This window comes from Protopterus annectens, chromosome 14.part0, assembly GCF_019279795.1.
Source record: "Protopterus annectens isolate FY-2018-M chromosome 14.part0, PAN1.0, whole genome shotgun sequence".
NCBI classification, from domain to species: Eukaryota; Metazoa; Chordata; order Ceratodontiformes; family Protopteridae; genus Protopterus; species Protopterus annectens.
Genome location: NC_056748.1, coordinates 1000562836 through 1000580169, shown reverse-complemented (window position 1 = coordinate 1000580169; position 17334 = coordinate 1000562836). Strand labels below are relative to the sequence as shown.

At 41.6% G+C, this 17334-nt stretch overlaps 1 protein-coding gene across 3 annotated transcripts in view; it reads left to right on the top strand.

The window, feature by feature from the left end:
- BNIP3 (BCL2 interacting protein 3) overlaps positions 1-17334 on the top strand; it is a 317078-nt gene that overhangs the window by 173389 nt on the left and 126355 nt on the right. For all 3 annotated transcript variants that reach the window (XM_044056808.1, XM_044056809.1, XM_044056807.1), the window contains one exon: positions 15069-15150. In XM_044056808.1, coding sequence (XP_043912743.1) covers positions 15069-15150 — 82 coding nt within the window. The remainder of the gene's footprint in view (positions 1-15068; positions 15151-17334) is intronic.

Here is a 17334-nt window from a genome sequence, read left to right as displayed (position 1 = left end):
ACTGATCCTATTCATTTCATCTGGCTGATCCAACTAAAGGGTCCTTGATCCTTTTGTCAGATCTTAGCTGGGAAAACCAGTGCTTCAGCTTTGAGCTTCTTTAGAAAGTATTTTCCCATAATGCCTCTTTGTATGAAGATACCTCAGCTCTCATTTGCACCATATTGTTCAGATGTAGATTACCGCCTGTAAGTGCTCCTTCTCTTTATTTTCACTTATATAGCCTTAGAATGTTACTCTTCCAAACTTTTTTTAGTAATCTAACTATTTTAGCCCCTTTTCTGTTGTAAGGAAGTCTTCCTCTTAATTTTTCCTTTCCTCTGCATTGCAAAGGCTCCTGCTGTAACCATTTTACTCCTGTCATTTAAAACAATGTACAATTATAATTTAGTTCTTTAATTAGTTGATATTTAAGCTAGTTTTGATCTCTTTAGCATTTTCTTTATATTGTGCTGTGTTTCTGCTGGTTTGTTGGTTGTTTTAGTTCTGCTTGTCTTTTCTGAAGTGTTTTTTTCCATTTACAAATTGATAAAGAAAAGAACTTCAAGAAATGCCAGAAGAATAACCATATTACTCTACCCAGGACACCTGTGAGTTGTGTGCTTGTGGATGGAGCACCTCTCAGCAGATTGTTTCATCTGCAAGGGCTTTGGACTTTGTGCTCTTTCTGATAGAAAGAATAAATTGATAATCAAAGGGCTGTTACCCTCTGTCTAGAAGTGGACAAGCCCAGGAAGTCATCTGATAAGGATAAGCATGCTGAAAAGCTCAAATCGAAAGAAGTTGAGCTGAGTAAGTGAAGGGACAAAGATTCAGAGCGGTCTTCAACTGTGACTGTTCTGAGTACAGAATCAGTATTACCTTCAACAACAATGTATTCTCTTTTATAGTCTCCATCCATGTCAGAGCTGATTGTTATACTGGACAAATCCCCTGCTAAGCAGGATTTTGCTGAAGAAGGAGCTATCATGTATACCCTCTTAACTTCCTTCAGCCTCCTCCTTTAGGAGTTACTGGAGTACCTCAGAAGTAGATCTGGATTATATGCCGGTGACATTCCTGAAGACTCATAAATAGGGGTCCTTCCACCCCCTTCAGTCTCGAAGGTAGATAGGGCTGGACTAATATCTTCCATCTTATTTCCTTGCCTGGTATATGTCTCAGCATCAGTGGTCCCTGATGTTGGATCTGATCCAGCAAACTTGACCCTGAGGCTGTTGGAACTGAGCTTCTCATGGGGCCCTTGGCTTGATGCTCTGCCTTTGGTACAGTCTTTGGAACTGGGTTGCATGGCTCCCACGTCATAGACTTTGGCCTTATCAATGCCGATCCATTCCTTGAAGTCTTCCACATCTTCTGTTTCAGCGATGCCCTCTTTGATATTTCCCACTTCTTCTTTGAATAAGGTGAGTCCAGTAATTGAGTTGGGCTCTTCAGATCTAGTTGAGGTTGGAAAGGCTCTTGAGGTCATGGGGGAGGATCATTTTTATCTCCACTCAGAATTGGCACTCTGACTTCTTTGAGGTTGGCTACACCCTGTGATGCTCTTTCTTCTCTTTCTCAACCCCATCATGCATCCATGGGTTTGAGCTGAAGGACAGACCTGAAAAACACAGTTCAGTTGTAGGAGATGTCCATTGAGAAGTCAGAGCTTATACCCCTGATATTCCTGGAAAGAGGATGTGTAAAATGAGATACACTGACTTCCTATCGGAGTTGGTCACTTTAGACTCCAACTGAGAAGACTGAGAAGGTTTCCTCCATTCCCCTCTGAAGGATGCCACTTTCTGTGAGATCCTTGAATTAATGTGGCAGAGGGTATCTTGGCCCTCCAACCCTGCATCCAACTAGAGAGAGGTTCTTTTGGGGGCCTACAGCTTGTATTCCTGTACCTCTTGGATGGTCCCTCCTGTGGACCACTTATTGACTTGGCTGTCAGGAGGTCATGGCAGGAGCCCAACATGTAAATTGATACCTTGGAAACCAGACAGAATTCTTACCCCCCCTCCCCCCAGGACAGATAGCATTGCACTGAGTCCCTTGGTCGATTCCATTATTGTGACAGCAGCTATTAAGAAAGAGTTGTCCTAAGACACCGCTACCATTCCTCCATTCAGTAAGGAATCTAGGACTGTGGAGAGAGAATAAGGAAGTAGGCATGTGCTTTAGGAACATTTGAGCTTAAAGCCTTGAACTACAGCACTCATATGAACCACTTTCAGATGGAGTTAACGCAGCAAGCACTTCTCACTCCAACTCCAGAAAACAGTTGGAAAATCTTGTCAGCATAATGCTAAGCATTAACCTCTTCATGCTGCTCATGCATGATGCAAGTGATGGACTGTGGGCTGGTGAGAGCAGGCATTACAGTGAGACGTCAAACCTGGCTACTCTTTTGTGACTTTGTGGACAGCTTTAAGGTGTCCTTTGCTAATGCCCCAGGACAGATCATCCTTGCTTGGTCTTTCTGTGAAAGAGAAAATCTGAAGCATGAATAAGATGGAAAGACATTTCTGCAGTGGGAGTTAAATTTGAGACCATAAACCGTGAGAAATAAATTCTTCAGCCAAAGCAGACCATTCAGTTCATTGGATGTCATCTAGGTACAACTACCTCAGTAGTATCTCTTCCTCAAGGCAGAATTCAGATGTTAAGGATCTCCATCCAAATTCTTTTCCACTCTGATCATCTTGCAGCTGCGCTAGTCCTCAGAGTTCTGGGACTAAAGCCATCATCTATTCTGATGGTGCTCATCTTCACATGAGGATTCAGCAATGACTTCTAAAGACTCAATGGTCTCATGTTTCTCAGCTTCTTTCCACCCCCATTACCATAACCAACTTAGCCACTGTCATAACTGCTCCTTGCATAACATACCCCTGCTTTCATTCAGGGGAAAACATTGTTCTTCACTCCTCCATGGTAGTATGAACCGTGGATGCCTCCTTTTTGGTGTGAGGGTAAGGGGAGGATGATCAATGGATTATGCAGTTCAGAAGAGGCCAATTTTCACATCAGTGTCTTGAAGATGCTGGCAGTCCTTCTCACATTGCAGAAACTACATGGCTACTTTCCTTCAAGGGTGTTTCTATCCATACTGACAATATGGCAGTTGTTGGGTAAATCAACAAGTAAGAGAGAACAAGGTCTTGCCCCTTGTGCCAGAAAGCTAATGGTGTGGCAGTGGATGATTGCTTTGCAACATTTTCTAATTGCAGTGTGCATTCCCAGGAAGACAAGTTGCCTTGCCAACAGGCTCAGTAGGTCTGTCGTTTTGCCTGAGCGGTCTCTCAATTTAGCTGTGGTACAACAGATTTTCAGCCACTGGGGCCATCCTTGCTGCAGTCTGTTTGCCTCCTTATTCAACATCAAAGGCATAATTTCTTTGCATTTATTCCATCAGATCTGTTCCCACTTCAACAACCTTTTTTTTTTTTTTTTTTTTTTAGAAATTCTTCAGTTGTAGAGATATGAGCAGCAGCAATATGGTCTAAATTGCATGCCTTTGTAAACTTTACAAGTTAGATGTAATCTTGAGGTCTGAGGCTTCCTTTGGAGCCACTGATATAAGAAGTCTCCTGCCAAGGTGCTAGGCAAGTGTCCTGTAGCTGGAGATTCTGGCAAATCAATTGTATTGGACGGATGGGCATAATGAATAGGATATGACAGTTATGTACTTACCAGAATGCTGGATCCTTTTCTTTCATGTTCGTCTGACATAAAAACTCATCTTCTGTCTCCCTTCCAAATTGCCACTTTGTAGGACCCAAAGGACCTTTCCATTTATTTTATCAACTGCTTGCAGTGTAGCTTCACTAGATGGCAAAAGACATGATCAATAGCTTAGTTTTTGCTGTAAAAAAATAAATTTTTAAATTAAATCCAAATGTCTTGTGATCATTATAAAAATAAAGAAAAAAATAGCCAGGTTTGAACAGTATTTTATGGTAATTGGGGAGGAGATATTGGTATGGCTGGGGGAGAGGCTGGTCCATTACTTGCCTAGGTCCCCATTTGTCTATTATTCGGCTCTGGGCAAAAGTGTATTGGTACATGGGAAGATATAGAAAAGGCTAGAGGAGAATACACCAAAAAGTTATGTAGTCTTGCCAGGGGTAATGCCACAAATGAGTAGATTGTGTGATAGTTGAACTGAAAGATTGATTTCCATCACCTGCTTTGCTGTGTTTAAGTGATACCAGCATTTTTAAGGTAATGGGGGCTGGGGGGGGGGGCAACTATCTGCTGCTATGACTAGTATTTTGCATATGTGTACTATACTGTCTTTTCAGTAGTAATAGCACTGAAATAGAATCTCCAGCTGTGATTAGCAGAGGAAGTTGAAGCATTTGCAGACTTTCCCCCTTTTTGTGAATAATTGTTTGAGTTCAGTGTACCATTGAAAAAAGGAAGGTCCCTTTCAGTAACCTTCTGAAGGAATACAGCATTGTGAGCCAATTAACCGTCAAGTCAATTAGATACCTGCCTTCCATGCTTCCACTACTATGAATCAAGTGGCACATCTGCAAGGAACTTTTGAGTTCTATAAGTCAAATAAAGCATTCCTTGATAATGACAAAAAACCATCTAAACAAGCAATTTTCCGGGAGATAAGCACCCCTTGCACTCCCATGTGTGTATACCCCTTTATTTATATACTAACTCCATTCCAACAGTAAGGATAAGGCAAATTATGACTGGTAGTATAAAGCAGCATCACATAAGTAGTGATATCAGTGTACCTAAGAAACATTTTTATACCTTTGAACAGAGCAATCTGGTATTAGTAAAACACATTTGGCAAAATGACATTTGGAAAATGCATTTCAACAAAGCATGGAGATTGTGTGTGTGTGTGTGTGTGTGTGTGTGTGTGTGTGTGTGTGTGTGTGTGTGTGTGTGTGTGTGTGTGTGTGTGTGTGTGTGTGTGTGTGCGTGTGTGCGTGTGTGTGTGTGTGTGTGCGCGTGCGCGCACGCACACTGTAAGACTGGGGAGCGAGTTTTGATATAAGTGAATTCAAGTTCCTTATTCTTACACTGCAAGATGTTTCAAGAATCATAGATCCCCATATATTCCATTAGTCTGGTTTAGTACCACATCAGTTTTGAGTTACTTTGTCTTGTTCATTTGAATGAGATGCAGTAATTACTTTGCTTAAGATGCCTAATGTATAGGCCTTTGTCATTTCTGTAGATTATCTACTTAAGGTCTAAGGTGATTTTTTTAAAATATTTTCAAGATGTTAGGGGAGTTTTTGATATTAATTTAGTGGTGTTTGCAGTTTAGTGTTTTTTAGACATTTTAATTTGGCTTAGCTTGGCTATGAAGTATTGAGTCTATTTTACTGGCAATCCCCTTTTCTGATTTGGTTGATTGTGGTTCTGATTATGTTTTTGTAATTGTAAATATTAATTAACTGTCAGGCTTGCCATCTAAGAGGTTAATTTAGGCTCTGTTATTTTTGGGGTACTATTTGTTGTAAATGCCATTTTTATCTTAACTGGGACTGAGAGTTGGTTTTAAAAAAAGATTTTGATTTGATATGGAAAAGCTGTATGCAAGATGCAGGAATTTAGAGCTAGAGATGTCATCAGTATAAATAAACTTGCATGCAAACACACACAGACAAAATATATTTTGCTTGAAAGTTATTTGTTTGAGGAAATAGCAATGTCTTGTTTGCTTGTGTGGAGACAACTAAAATTAATATGTGCACACATACACTAAACTGCTTCTCACTTTATATATTTTATCATATTGAAGAAGCTTTTGCATTCCTTTAATTTTGTGATGTTCATCGTGCATACAGCTGCAGTCATAACAGATGGGTTTTCCTGCCGTCAGGCGGGTCCTCGGTCGGCCGAATTCCAAAGTCTAGGTCCGGCGTCGGTTGTCGTCGCTTCCTCCCTGATGTCAGTGCGACAGGGGTATAAAAGAACCAGCCGACGCCATTTTCTTCAGTCTTTCTTGCTGTGCGGTGACCGAAGCAGAAGCAGTTCGCAAGTGCCGGTCGGCCAGCTCCTGAGATTACGAATATTTTGCAACCGAAGTCTTCTTGAAAGCTAAGTACCCCGTTGGGGAAACTTTTCTTGCCTCAGACCGATGTCAGACAAAGTTAATAATTGCATTTCATGTGGGAAGCAAATAGCGCATAAGGATTTTCATTCCCTCTGCATTCCTTGCTTAGGCCCAGACCACGACGTCTCGGCCTGTCGTTTTTGTGCTACATTCAACAGACGCACCATTAAGCGTCGGGCGGAGTTCGCCCAACACTATTTTGGCAAAAAATTTAATTACATTATGTCGTCGGATACTCCGACTCCAGTTTTGAGTAAAAGACGCAAAGATAAGGACCGACATACGAGGTCCGCGGCTTCTACCGACACCACGCCAAAGCTGACTACAGGTGGTCCGGTTCTCAGTGAGGCACCTACGCAGCCCCTGACTACTGACGACACTTCATTGGCGGTGTCTACTGTGCCCGAGGTCACAGGCTCTTCGGCCCACACCCCAACTACAGATACCGAAGCCACTCTTGGAGGTGAAACTCAGAGTTTAGACAGGTCTGCCACCTCTCAAGGTGTCTTCAGGCCTTCCTCTTCTTTTTCCATCAAGGCTTTCACTAAGTCTAAAGCAGCCATGCATACTAAAAGACAAGCTCCACAGGGCCCTTCTCAAGGCCCCATGCCTAAAAAGCAGATGCTCAAAATGGCTGAGGATTTGATTACACTTATCAGGGGTTGTCAACCCCCCCCCCCCGGACAAAAGGCCCAGAGTGGAGGAAGAATCCCCCTCCTCGGACCAGGCCCCCATTATTTCAGAACATTCTGATGACCAGGAACATTCATACTCCCCTTTTGAAGATTCTGATGCAGAGGAGTCCATTCCCTCCGTCTCCCCCCCTGAGGATTACTCTTTTGGGGAAACCTTGGATACCTTGAGGGAACACTTCCACTGGGAAGGCCAAGAGTACTCAGACTCCAAGAAAAGGCTTAGGGATTTTCTCTTGCTCCCTCAGCACAGGCCTCTGGCTATACCTTCTGTCTTAGACATTCTAGATGATGTGTATTCGGAGGCCTGCCTTAACCCAGACTCTTTACCTCCAGCCCCAGTCAAGCCTGACCGGTATTACCGGGTTCCTGACTCGCACCAATTCCTATACAAAAGCCATGCGGCTGACCCAGAAACTATCTCACAGGGCCCCAAGGGAATTAAGGCCTCCACTGCTAAAAATCCATTACCTTCAGAGAGAGATTCCAGAGCTTTAGAAAGGTGGGGGAAAAAGGTATACACCTCGGCCACCTTAACCATGAGGGCATTAAACTGCCAGTTCCATATGTTAAAGTACCAACAGTTTCTGTTATCACAGTTGAGAAGCAAAATGTCACAAACTGAACAACCAGACTTGAAGGAGTTGCAGGATTTGATACATAGTGCAGAACAAGTGGGTAAACATACCTTGCAATGTGGTTTTGATGCTTTAGAGGCCTCATGTAGAGCTGCTGTTACAGGATCAGTCATACATAGACATGCCTGGCTCAAAGTGCAAACCTTACGAGATCATGTCAAAGCTAAATTACTAGATGCCCCTCTGCAAAAAGATGTATTATTTGGTGTTAAAGCTGAGGAGGTATTAAAGAAAATGGAGGAAAAGGCTAAATCAATGCAAACAGTGAAAGATTTCCTACAGGTACAACCTCCACGTTTCAGTAGAAATTGGCCTTCCAAAAATTGGTCCTTTCCAGCCACGGACAGACCCCAAAGAGGTAGATACAGGTGCCCGAGGGGCAGAGGGCAATCTCAAGGATCGTTTAGAGGCAGACAATGGCAAGCACCTACACAAAGAGGTGGTGAGGATAGTTCACAGCCATTCAGAAAGCAGACCCAATGACTTTCCCTTTGCATGCCAAGCAAGGCTCAAATGGCAGCACCTTTAGGCGGAAAACTGGCATTATTTTCGAAAAATTGGCATATTGTCACAAAAGACAAATGGATCCTGGACATTATAGACAGAGGCTACAGATTCCATTTTCACACCCTTCCAAAAATGAGAGGCATGCCAAACCTGCCACACAATCAAAGGGCAGAGGCACAAAAACAAATTTCAGATCTCATGGACATGAAAGCTATTCAAGAGGTACCTACACAAGAACAAGGTCAAGGTTTTTACTCCAGACTATTCCTGGTACCAAGGAAGGGAAAAGATTGGAGACCTATTTTTGACCTATCCATCCTAAACACATTTTTACTCGTGCCAAAATTCAAGATGCTCACATTATAGAAGCTTCTACCCATGCTGGGCAAAGAGTCTTGGCTGGTAACATTGGACCTCAAGGAGGCATACCTGCATGTCCCAATCAGACAAGATTGCAGAAGATACCTCAGATTTCTTGCAGGTTCAACCCATTATCAATTCTCTGCATTGCCCTTTGGCTTATCTACTGCGCCCAGAGTATTCAAGAAATGCCTGGCATCAGTAATTGCCTACTGCAGACTTCAAGGGATACAAATATACCCATATTTGGACAACTGCCTGATCCAAGCAGACAGCAAGCACATACTTCTGAAACATCTGGCTTTTGTAATAATGTTGTTGAATTCTCTGGGATACACAGTCAACAAAAAGAAATCAAGGCTAATACCCTCTCAAACAATAATTTTCCTGGGTGCCAACTTGGACACAAACACCCAGATGGCCTACCTCACACCAGAGAAACAGGGGCAACTAACTCAATATTTCAGAAAACTAGCAAATTTCACCAGGCTGACTGCAAGGAAAATCCTGCAGGCTCTGGGATTCATGGCATTTTGCATCCTACTAATCCCATGTGCAAAGCTGCATATGAGGAAACTTCAATGGTACCTGACAAACCTATGGTCTCAACACAGCCACAGTTTGGAAACAATAATACCACTGATTCCATGTCTTCAAAAGGAATTTCTGTGGTGGGCTCAAGCATGCCAAAGAAACACAGGTCTCCCATTCTGCAAGCCTCAAGCAAAACAAGTCATCACAACAGACGCCTCGGACTACGCCTGGGGGGGGCGCACATGACAGATCGGTGCATTCAGGGCAAATGGTCCCAAAAAGAAAAGCACCTACACATCAATCAAAAGGAAATGCTAGCAGTAATAAATGCTATTATAGCTTTCAAAAACCTTCTGCATCCAGGTCAGCTACTGATAAGGACAGACAACACCACAGTAATGTGGTACATAAACAAACAGGGAGGAACCCATTCATACCCCCTATGCAGGCTGGCCATGTCTCTTTGGAACATGGCTCTGGAATTACAAATCGAACTTCAAGCACAGTACTTGCCAGGCAAGGAAAACACGCTGGCAGACAACCTAAGCAGAAATATGACAGATCCACACGAATGGAAGTTGCATCCTCAAGTTTTTACAGAGATAATTTAAACATGGGGAAGGCCAGACATAGATCTCTTTGCCACCCACAGAAATCACCAATTGGCAAAATTCTGCTCAAGGACCTTTCATCCACAGGCCTGGAGAGTGGACGCACTCTCTTTCAGTTGGACAACAATGACAGTTTATGCCTTTCCACCTCTTCCTCTGCTGCCCAAAGTTCTATTAAAAACCAGAGCAGACAGACCAAAGATGATTCTCATTGCTCCAGACTGGCCAAGACAACACTGGTACCCACTCCTGAGGAGCCTGACGCATTCCCCACCATGGATCCTACCTCTAATGCCTCTTCTTCTGACTCAGCACAACTTCAAAACTCTTCACAGTCAGCTGAAAACACTCAATCTGGCCGCATGGGAGATTCCTTAACTTCACAACAGACCCTACTCTCCAAGGAGGTGCAGGATGTCATTTTGGAGGCCAGAAGGCCTTCTACTAGAAAAGCTTACTCCGCAAAATGGAAACGGTTTTGTGCCTGGAATGAGAAAAAGGGTCAGAATCCTGGAATACTGAATTTACCTCAAATATTACAGTATCTAGCTGAGATGCTAAGCAGTGGACTTTCATTCTCCTCCATCAAAATCCATGCCTCAGCCATTTCTGCAGAATACAACACTGATCCTCCTTTATTCTCTCACCCCCTCTTAAGACAGTTCCTCAGAGGGGCTAAGAATATAAAACCCCCAAGGAAACAACCAGTTACCTGCTTGGGACCTCAATTTCATTCTAGAAAAACTGACCTTGCCTCCTTTTGAGCCAGCTGCCTCAACAGAACTGCAATATTTGTCCTGGAAAACAGCCTTACTTCTGGCTATCACCTCAGCTCGCAGGGTATCGGAACTACAAGCCCTCATGGCTGTGCAGCCTTTCATCATTTTCCATCAGGACAGTTTCCTTACGAACCAATCCGTCCTTTATGCCAAAGGTAGTATCCAGGGTAGCTTTGAATCAGGCTATCCACTTACCTACCTTTTACCCTAATCCTCAAAACAAAGGGGAGAGACTACTACATTCCTTAGACATCCACAGACAGCTGCGTTATTATTTGGACAGAACAAAGCCTTTCAGAAAATCAGAGCAACTCTTTGTGTCCTATGCTACAGGAGCTCAAGGGAAGCCAATTTCCAAACAGACAATCTCAAAATGGATAGCCCACTGCATACGCTTTTGTTACTCTTTTCATGGTAAAACTGTACCTGCAGGCATCAGATCTCACTCCACAAGGGCCACAGCTACCTCTGCAGCTTTCCTCAGGGGGGTTCCTACCAAAGATATTTTAGAAGCAGCCACTTGGAGTTCTGTGCATACCTTCTCCAAGCACTATCACCTACCATTATACTCCAAATCTAAAGCAGGCTTTGCCACTGCAGTCTTGCAGGGCATCCTGGCTCCTCTTAGTTCCACCTAGTGCCTACCACCCCTTTTTTAGCTTTGGGATTCTACCCATCTGTTATGACTGCAGCTGTATGCACGATGAACATAGTACAGTTTTGTACCTACCATAAATGTAGATGTTCGAGTGCTAATACAGCTGCAGTCCAGGTTTCCCTCCCTCCTTCCCCTCTTGGGACAGGCCTAATGGCTAACACCTCCTCATACAACCTGATTGGGGTATTCATTTATGGTGTATTTGCTTGCAACTACTGTTTTTTGATTATATTGCATTGCATTATTACATAGATTTATGTATTGCCTTCCTTCTGGGGCCACCTGACATCTGGGGCAAGAAAAACTGAAGAAAATGGCGTCGGCTGGTTCTTTTATACCCCTGTCGCACTGACGTCAGGGAGGAAGCGACGACAACCGACACCGGACCTAGACTTTGGAATTCGGCCGACCGAGGACCTGCCTGACGGCAGGAAAACCCATCTGTTATGACTGCAGCTGTATTAGCACTCGAACATCTACATTTATGGTAGGTACAAAACTGTACTTTTCCTTGATTTGTTTTAGTTAGTGTTCTGGACATCTGTTAAAAATTTGTTATATGTGTTTTTTTTGCTGGCTTATAAAAAGTCAAAAATATTATACATTTTTGTTGATATTTTTGCTTGATATATTTAAGAAGCAAAGGCATCCTTTATAATATCACTGCTGTTTTTTTTTTTTTAATAAAATGATAACAGTTGGGAAGTATGTAATACTTGGCTAAGGGCTGGAGATATAACAGATACACTGAGGAAAAGAATACCTGACTTTGGAAGCAATGCCATTTTGAAAGAGATGTGCAAAAACAAGGGAATGTAGGTTGCCTCTGAAATGTAACAACAGTCTTCAGTGTAAAGATATATTTTCATAGATAAAATGGGGAATGTAATGAAGTGAACACAAAAAGCAGCAGGATATTTCAGTAATGTGTAAGCCAGGTTTTAGACAACTTAAGTTTAGAACAGAAGATTGTGAATGCTGTTCAGTGGTGATTAACATCTGCTTTACATGCAAATAGGTGAGCAGAATGGGAAAGCATTGCTGTTATATGTTGTAATCTGTTTTATTTCTGTTGAATGAATGAGAGAGACTGTGACAAATTGCATTATTAGAGTGAAAAGGAGACCTGTATACTTCACGACTAACTGATTGATCATTGAGCAGATGAAGTTAACAGTAAAAGCAGTCAGTTAAAATAAGTTTTTATTTTAGTTCTTAAATTTTCTTTGCCGATACTGCTGCAGATCATTACCCTCCTGTTGGCCTGTTGATCTAATCCTTTGTTAATCACTGAGGTTGAGAGTTGGCCAAGAGGGAAGAGAGAGTTCTTTGTTGTTTCTGCTATGGTTTCATAGTATGCAAGTATCTTGCAGCAGATGTGGCTGGTTAGTGCTGTCATTATTTTTTTACCTTTTGGGAAATGACAGAATGTATTCAGTGGTCCTTTTCTTCTCTGGGATGTCTGCATGGCTGTGCTCATTCATAACAAGCCTTACATACATCTGTTGCACATTTTACTTCAGTTTGAATTCCTATCAAAGATTCTTATAGTTCATTTTCTAAAGCAGTCATCTTGTGCCTTTTACTGACTGTGGGATTGTGGAGGAAGTTACACGTGAGGTAACATAATTCCATGCCAGAGCCCAAAAACGGACTCATATTGTACATATTAATGAGATATTTGGGAGCCGTATGCCCAATTCTAAAAGAACAGCCATACCTACACTGCCACATTACTTTGAATTTTTACACTGGTGTCGAATGCCTGTGTAAAAGTTCTAAGTGTAACCCTTTGAAGTCAGTGAGCTTCTGCAGTTTAAGTACAGCTCTACCTGTATGTCAGAATTGGTGTTGCAGGCATTGTTTTGTTTAAAGTGCATGCTTGAAGTAGCAGTTCTGATGTTCAGGTTAAACTTTTGAGGCCAGTGTGACCTTTGTTCAGGAACAGGGAGCAGTGTGATCATGCATGCTAGTGTGTTTTGTGAGATGCCCCTTTTATATCTTGAGAATGACTGACTCAAAACACACTTTTTAAAAAAAAAGTTAAACTACACTTGTGTACTAGAGTGCCACAGCATAGCCCACCTGTGTTTCCAGACTTCTTAATGCATGCATGATTGAGTTTTACTTGTTATGCATGCATTAGTATATCCAACATAAAAGTGACAGTGTGAAGATGTTCTATTTCAGTTCTCGGCAAGTACGCACTGGGCTCGATGGTCATCAGATTATACCAGGAATAGGTAATGAGGTTCATTATCGCTAAGTTTTGTGAATCTAATTGCCAGTTTCTGGTATAATGTGTATCCCTAACACTTGCAATGTCAACATAGCATCAAGTGATCTAGGGAAATTTGCTGATGATTGCAAACTGGGAACAGTCATAGAATCTCCAAATGGTGTCAACATCCTACAAGAGGGTCTTACACAAACAAATGATTGGTGCCAAAGGCATGGCCTTAAACTCAATGCAAAAAATGGGTTATCCTTCCTTTAGGTAAATGCGATGTTCCTGCCAACTACCACATCAGTAGCAACACCTTAAGTTTGCATTCAGTGGTGAGAGACCTGGGCACACAGGTTGACAGCAACCTTACCTTTGACCACCATGTCTCCACGGAGGTAAGAAGGGCATTGTATATTACTCATCTCATAAGTAAGGGCATTGCCTCTAGAAAAAAAAGTAGTTATAACCTCCCTGTACTCTTCCCTCATCAGGCCAATAACTGAGTACAATGCCCCTTTTGGTATGTACCTTTCCAAGTACCTGCAGCAGTTGGAGAAACCACAAAGGTTCCTCACAAGGAACATTAAAGGTCTTTAGCATCTGTCCTATGGGGATCATCTGAAATCACTGTCACTTTATTCTGTTTCATACAGACTACTTTGAGGTGATCTGTGCCTTGCATACAAAGCAATCTCTGACCCTGCTTTATTGGAAATGCTGCATATCTGCAAGTCAAATGGTACACTGGTTACTTGGTCTAAAGACATTAACCTGGTATGTAAACATTAATAAAACCTGCTGGAGTGACAGATTTGTCTCCACAGAGGTTACCACACCTTTGGAACAGACTCCCACTTCATGTCAAACAGAGCACCTCACTAGCCCTCTTCAAACGCAATCTGGACGATTGGATGAGTGACAGTAAGTTCACCTTGGGGGTTCCTCCTGTGTCCCTTGGACAGGGGCAATAGGTGCTGATCATGGAAATCAGGGTAAGCACTTGGCTTGGCTTGTAAGGTTCGGCCTAGTAACTTCCTGTGAATATAGTGCTCCCAGTGCCTTATGGGGGAGGGGGCAGAGTTGAGATTTAATATCAGAGCAGAAGCTGTTCACTATGCCATGCTACACCGATCATTATGGAATCCAACCCTGAATGCCACGTAAGACTTTTCAGTGGCTACATTAGGAAGGAAATGCATTGTTTTAAGTATATGCAATTATGGGGTGTATCATTTTTGAAGGAAAGTCAAAAGTTCTCATCATGCAGAATACCCCCCCCCCCCACCTCATGTTCAGTCCCACTGACTAAAGTAATTAATTGCAACGTTCAAATGGTACCTGGAAATTAAAAGAAAATATAACCAGGGCTCCCTGTTATAATTCTGAGACTCACCAGTATGAGTCCTGTATTTATGAAAACAAAGCTCTCCTTTTAAAGTTATTTTTTTGTAGGAGGCTTCCCTCCTGCACCCACATACATCTATATATATATATATATATATATATATATATATATATATATATATATATATCAACCAGTACCAAGATCACCATACTGTAGATAAAAGGAATACTTTGAGATATGTCAATCTCTGACTAATAGTGTTTGTAAGTCAGATTTTTGGTCAGTCAGTGTTGCTATTCCTGGATTCGCACTAGTGTCAGAATATCAAGGTTACCCATAATCAATGTTTTTAATAAATATGTTTATAAAACTCCATTTCTGAAATGTACAAGTTCAAGCATAGCATCTATATCACTTGTGTTGACAGCAGTCAGTACAGTTGAAAACAGCATTTTACAATGTTTGCGAGTTGTAAAAGTGTTTATGGTAGAAAGGGAATATACTTTACAGTTAGCCAGTAAGTAGCAGTCTGCATGAGAATAAGTTTAAAAAAAAACTATGAGGCCTTTTTTTATACTTTGCTAAGTGAGGTACCAGATGTTCAGACTGTTATTTTATTCTTTTGGTCTCTCATCTAGTCCTCGACCACAAACACCTCAGCACAGTGCCAGAAGTTCAGAACCTGAAGTACACAGCAATGGAGAAAAGAGCAGCTCACAGGTAATGGTCTGATTTATATGTGGGTTTTGAACAAACACTTCCCAGACAGAGAGACTGGGGGAAAGATTTAATTTTCTGGAAACAGTGTTAGAAAGTATGGATGTGAGGCATCACAGAAAGCAAAGGTAAACATTTTTTTTCATTTTTTTAATGGATTTAAAAATTATGTGTGATGTTTCCTGGTTATTTTGCTGCATAGGCCAGTTAGGCCATTAATAGACCATTAAAAGTGCAGACTCCTGGATACCACGGACATATTTTTTATCTCCCATATACTTATTCAGTTTAACTTTAAAGGTATCCGTGCTTTTTCATTTTCTAATCCCAACAGGTAGTTTATTCCAGTACTCTGGGTAAAGTTTGTGTTAAATATACATCTCTTTTGACACATTATATTATTCCCTATTATAAATACTGGTCCTGTGTCTCTAATGTTATTGTGTGGCATTTTAATACTCAACCCAATTTAATTCCTAAACTCTACATCTAAAATGGCTTACATGGCCAAGCATAGCTTTACTCTCATTAACGTTCAGTGTGCTGTATAAATTCAGTTGTTTTAATCTATCTGAATAAGAAGGCTCCACTCTACTGTTCACCTTTTTTTGTGCAATTCTTCTACATTGATTCCAACATGCCAAAGTCAGGAAGGTTCAAGTGACAAAAAAGCCAAGTTACATTCTGTTATAGGTTGTACAGTTGTAATATGCAGTGTTCTCACTAAATGCCAAGAGAGATGGCTGGAATGGAATGAGTTTGTTTTATCCTGGCCTGTTTGTCTTCAGCATTCATTGCATTTTGTAATTTATAGGTGAAGGAACTATTTGGCTCACAATCCATCCAGCCATCCACAACCCTTTTTAAAATGTTCAGTCTACCTGCTGTAAATATAGGAGAAAACCCAGTCAAACACAGAGAAGGTCATACAGACCCCTCTGAGAAGGCACCCCAGCCGAGATTTGAACTGGGAAACCTCTTGTTGTGAGGCGAGAGCACTATCCGCTGTGCCATTGTGCTAGTCTTAAAATTCCTGAGCCGACTTGTAAGAGTCGGCATGTAGTAAATGATGCTTGCAACAGGTTGGTTTCTGGTCATAAACATTATCAGCAGATGTTGTTTCCATTACCACTTTAGCATTACATGTCAGCAGACGTTATTTCTATTACCACTTTAGCATTACATGTCAGGCAAGCAGGGTACCATTTCGCTTATAAGGGCCACTGATCTGTAACACTTTGTGTTGGGAATCCCTATATGTTCATCATTATGATCACTGCTGCTGTAGCCGTAGCTGTATGGGCTTACAGCCAGTCAGCTTCCAAAGCTTCAAAGGCACCCTCCACATACCCAAAACACTGGTCAGCTGGAGCTGAACTGAAGAAAGAGTGGTTTGGGTGCCAAGCCTTGTAGAGCTTTCTGACCATTGAAGAGCTCTACATTTGTGGGCTTTCGAGCATTGACGGTCAGCTAATGCCTTCCATTGCTGGGCAGATAACTTCCCTTTGTGGTAGTGGGGGGGACTTCCACACTTTTATGACAGAAACTGAAATCTTCTGTGTAATTGTAAATGTTAAGCTAGGAAAAATATTTGTATTGATTTATCACATGACGTTTAGTAACTTTTAAACAGAAGCATTACTTTTTACTTTTCTGGAAAAAAGTTGTTAAAACTAATTACAAACTACATTTTCTGAGGTAAAAGTTGTATTGTTTTACTTTTGGGGATTGGGGGTAAGTGTTCAAAGTGCTTTTTACTGATTTTTGTGTTGGAAAAAAATTGTCATGAAAGTGGTTAGCTGATTCAAGGAGTCTCAGATTTTTCAGCCTTCCTTCTCCAGATTTATCAAAGGGGTTTAATGCTACCTCTTCAACCTTTTTCAAAATGGAAAATAAATGTAGCAGACTAATGCTAAGCAAATGGTTAAAAAGCAATGGTAAGGAGGTTCCAAAAATAAAGGTGCCCCCTCCCCCAACAAAACAGTCTAATAAGTCAAAATTACTATCTGCAAGACTCCCTTCCCCATTCCCACATTGGCAACCTTTTAATTCTTCCAGAAAGTCTGAGAACATCCATTTGTCTCTTTGGCAATAGATAGTTTCTGACAGATGGGTTCTGGAAGTAAATTGACAAGGTTACAGTTGCCAATGAGTCTCTCTCTCCTTTTTAAGGGATTCCCCCTCACC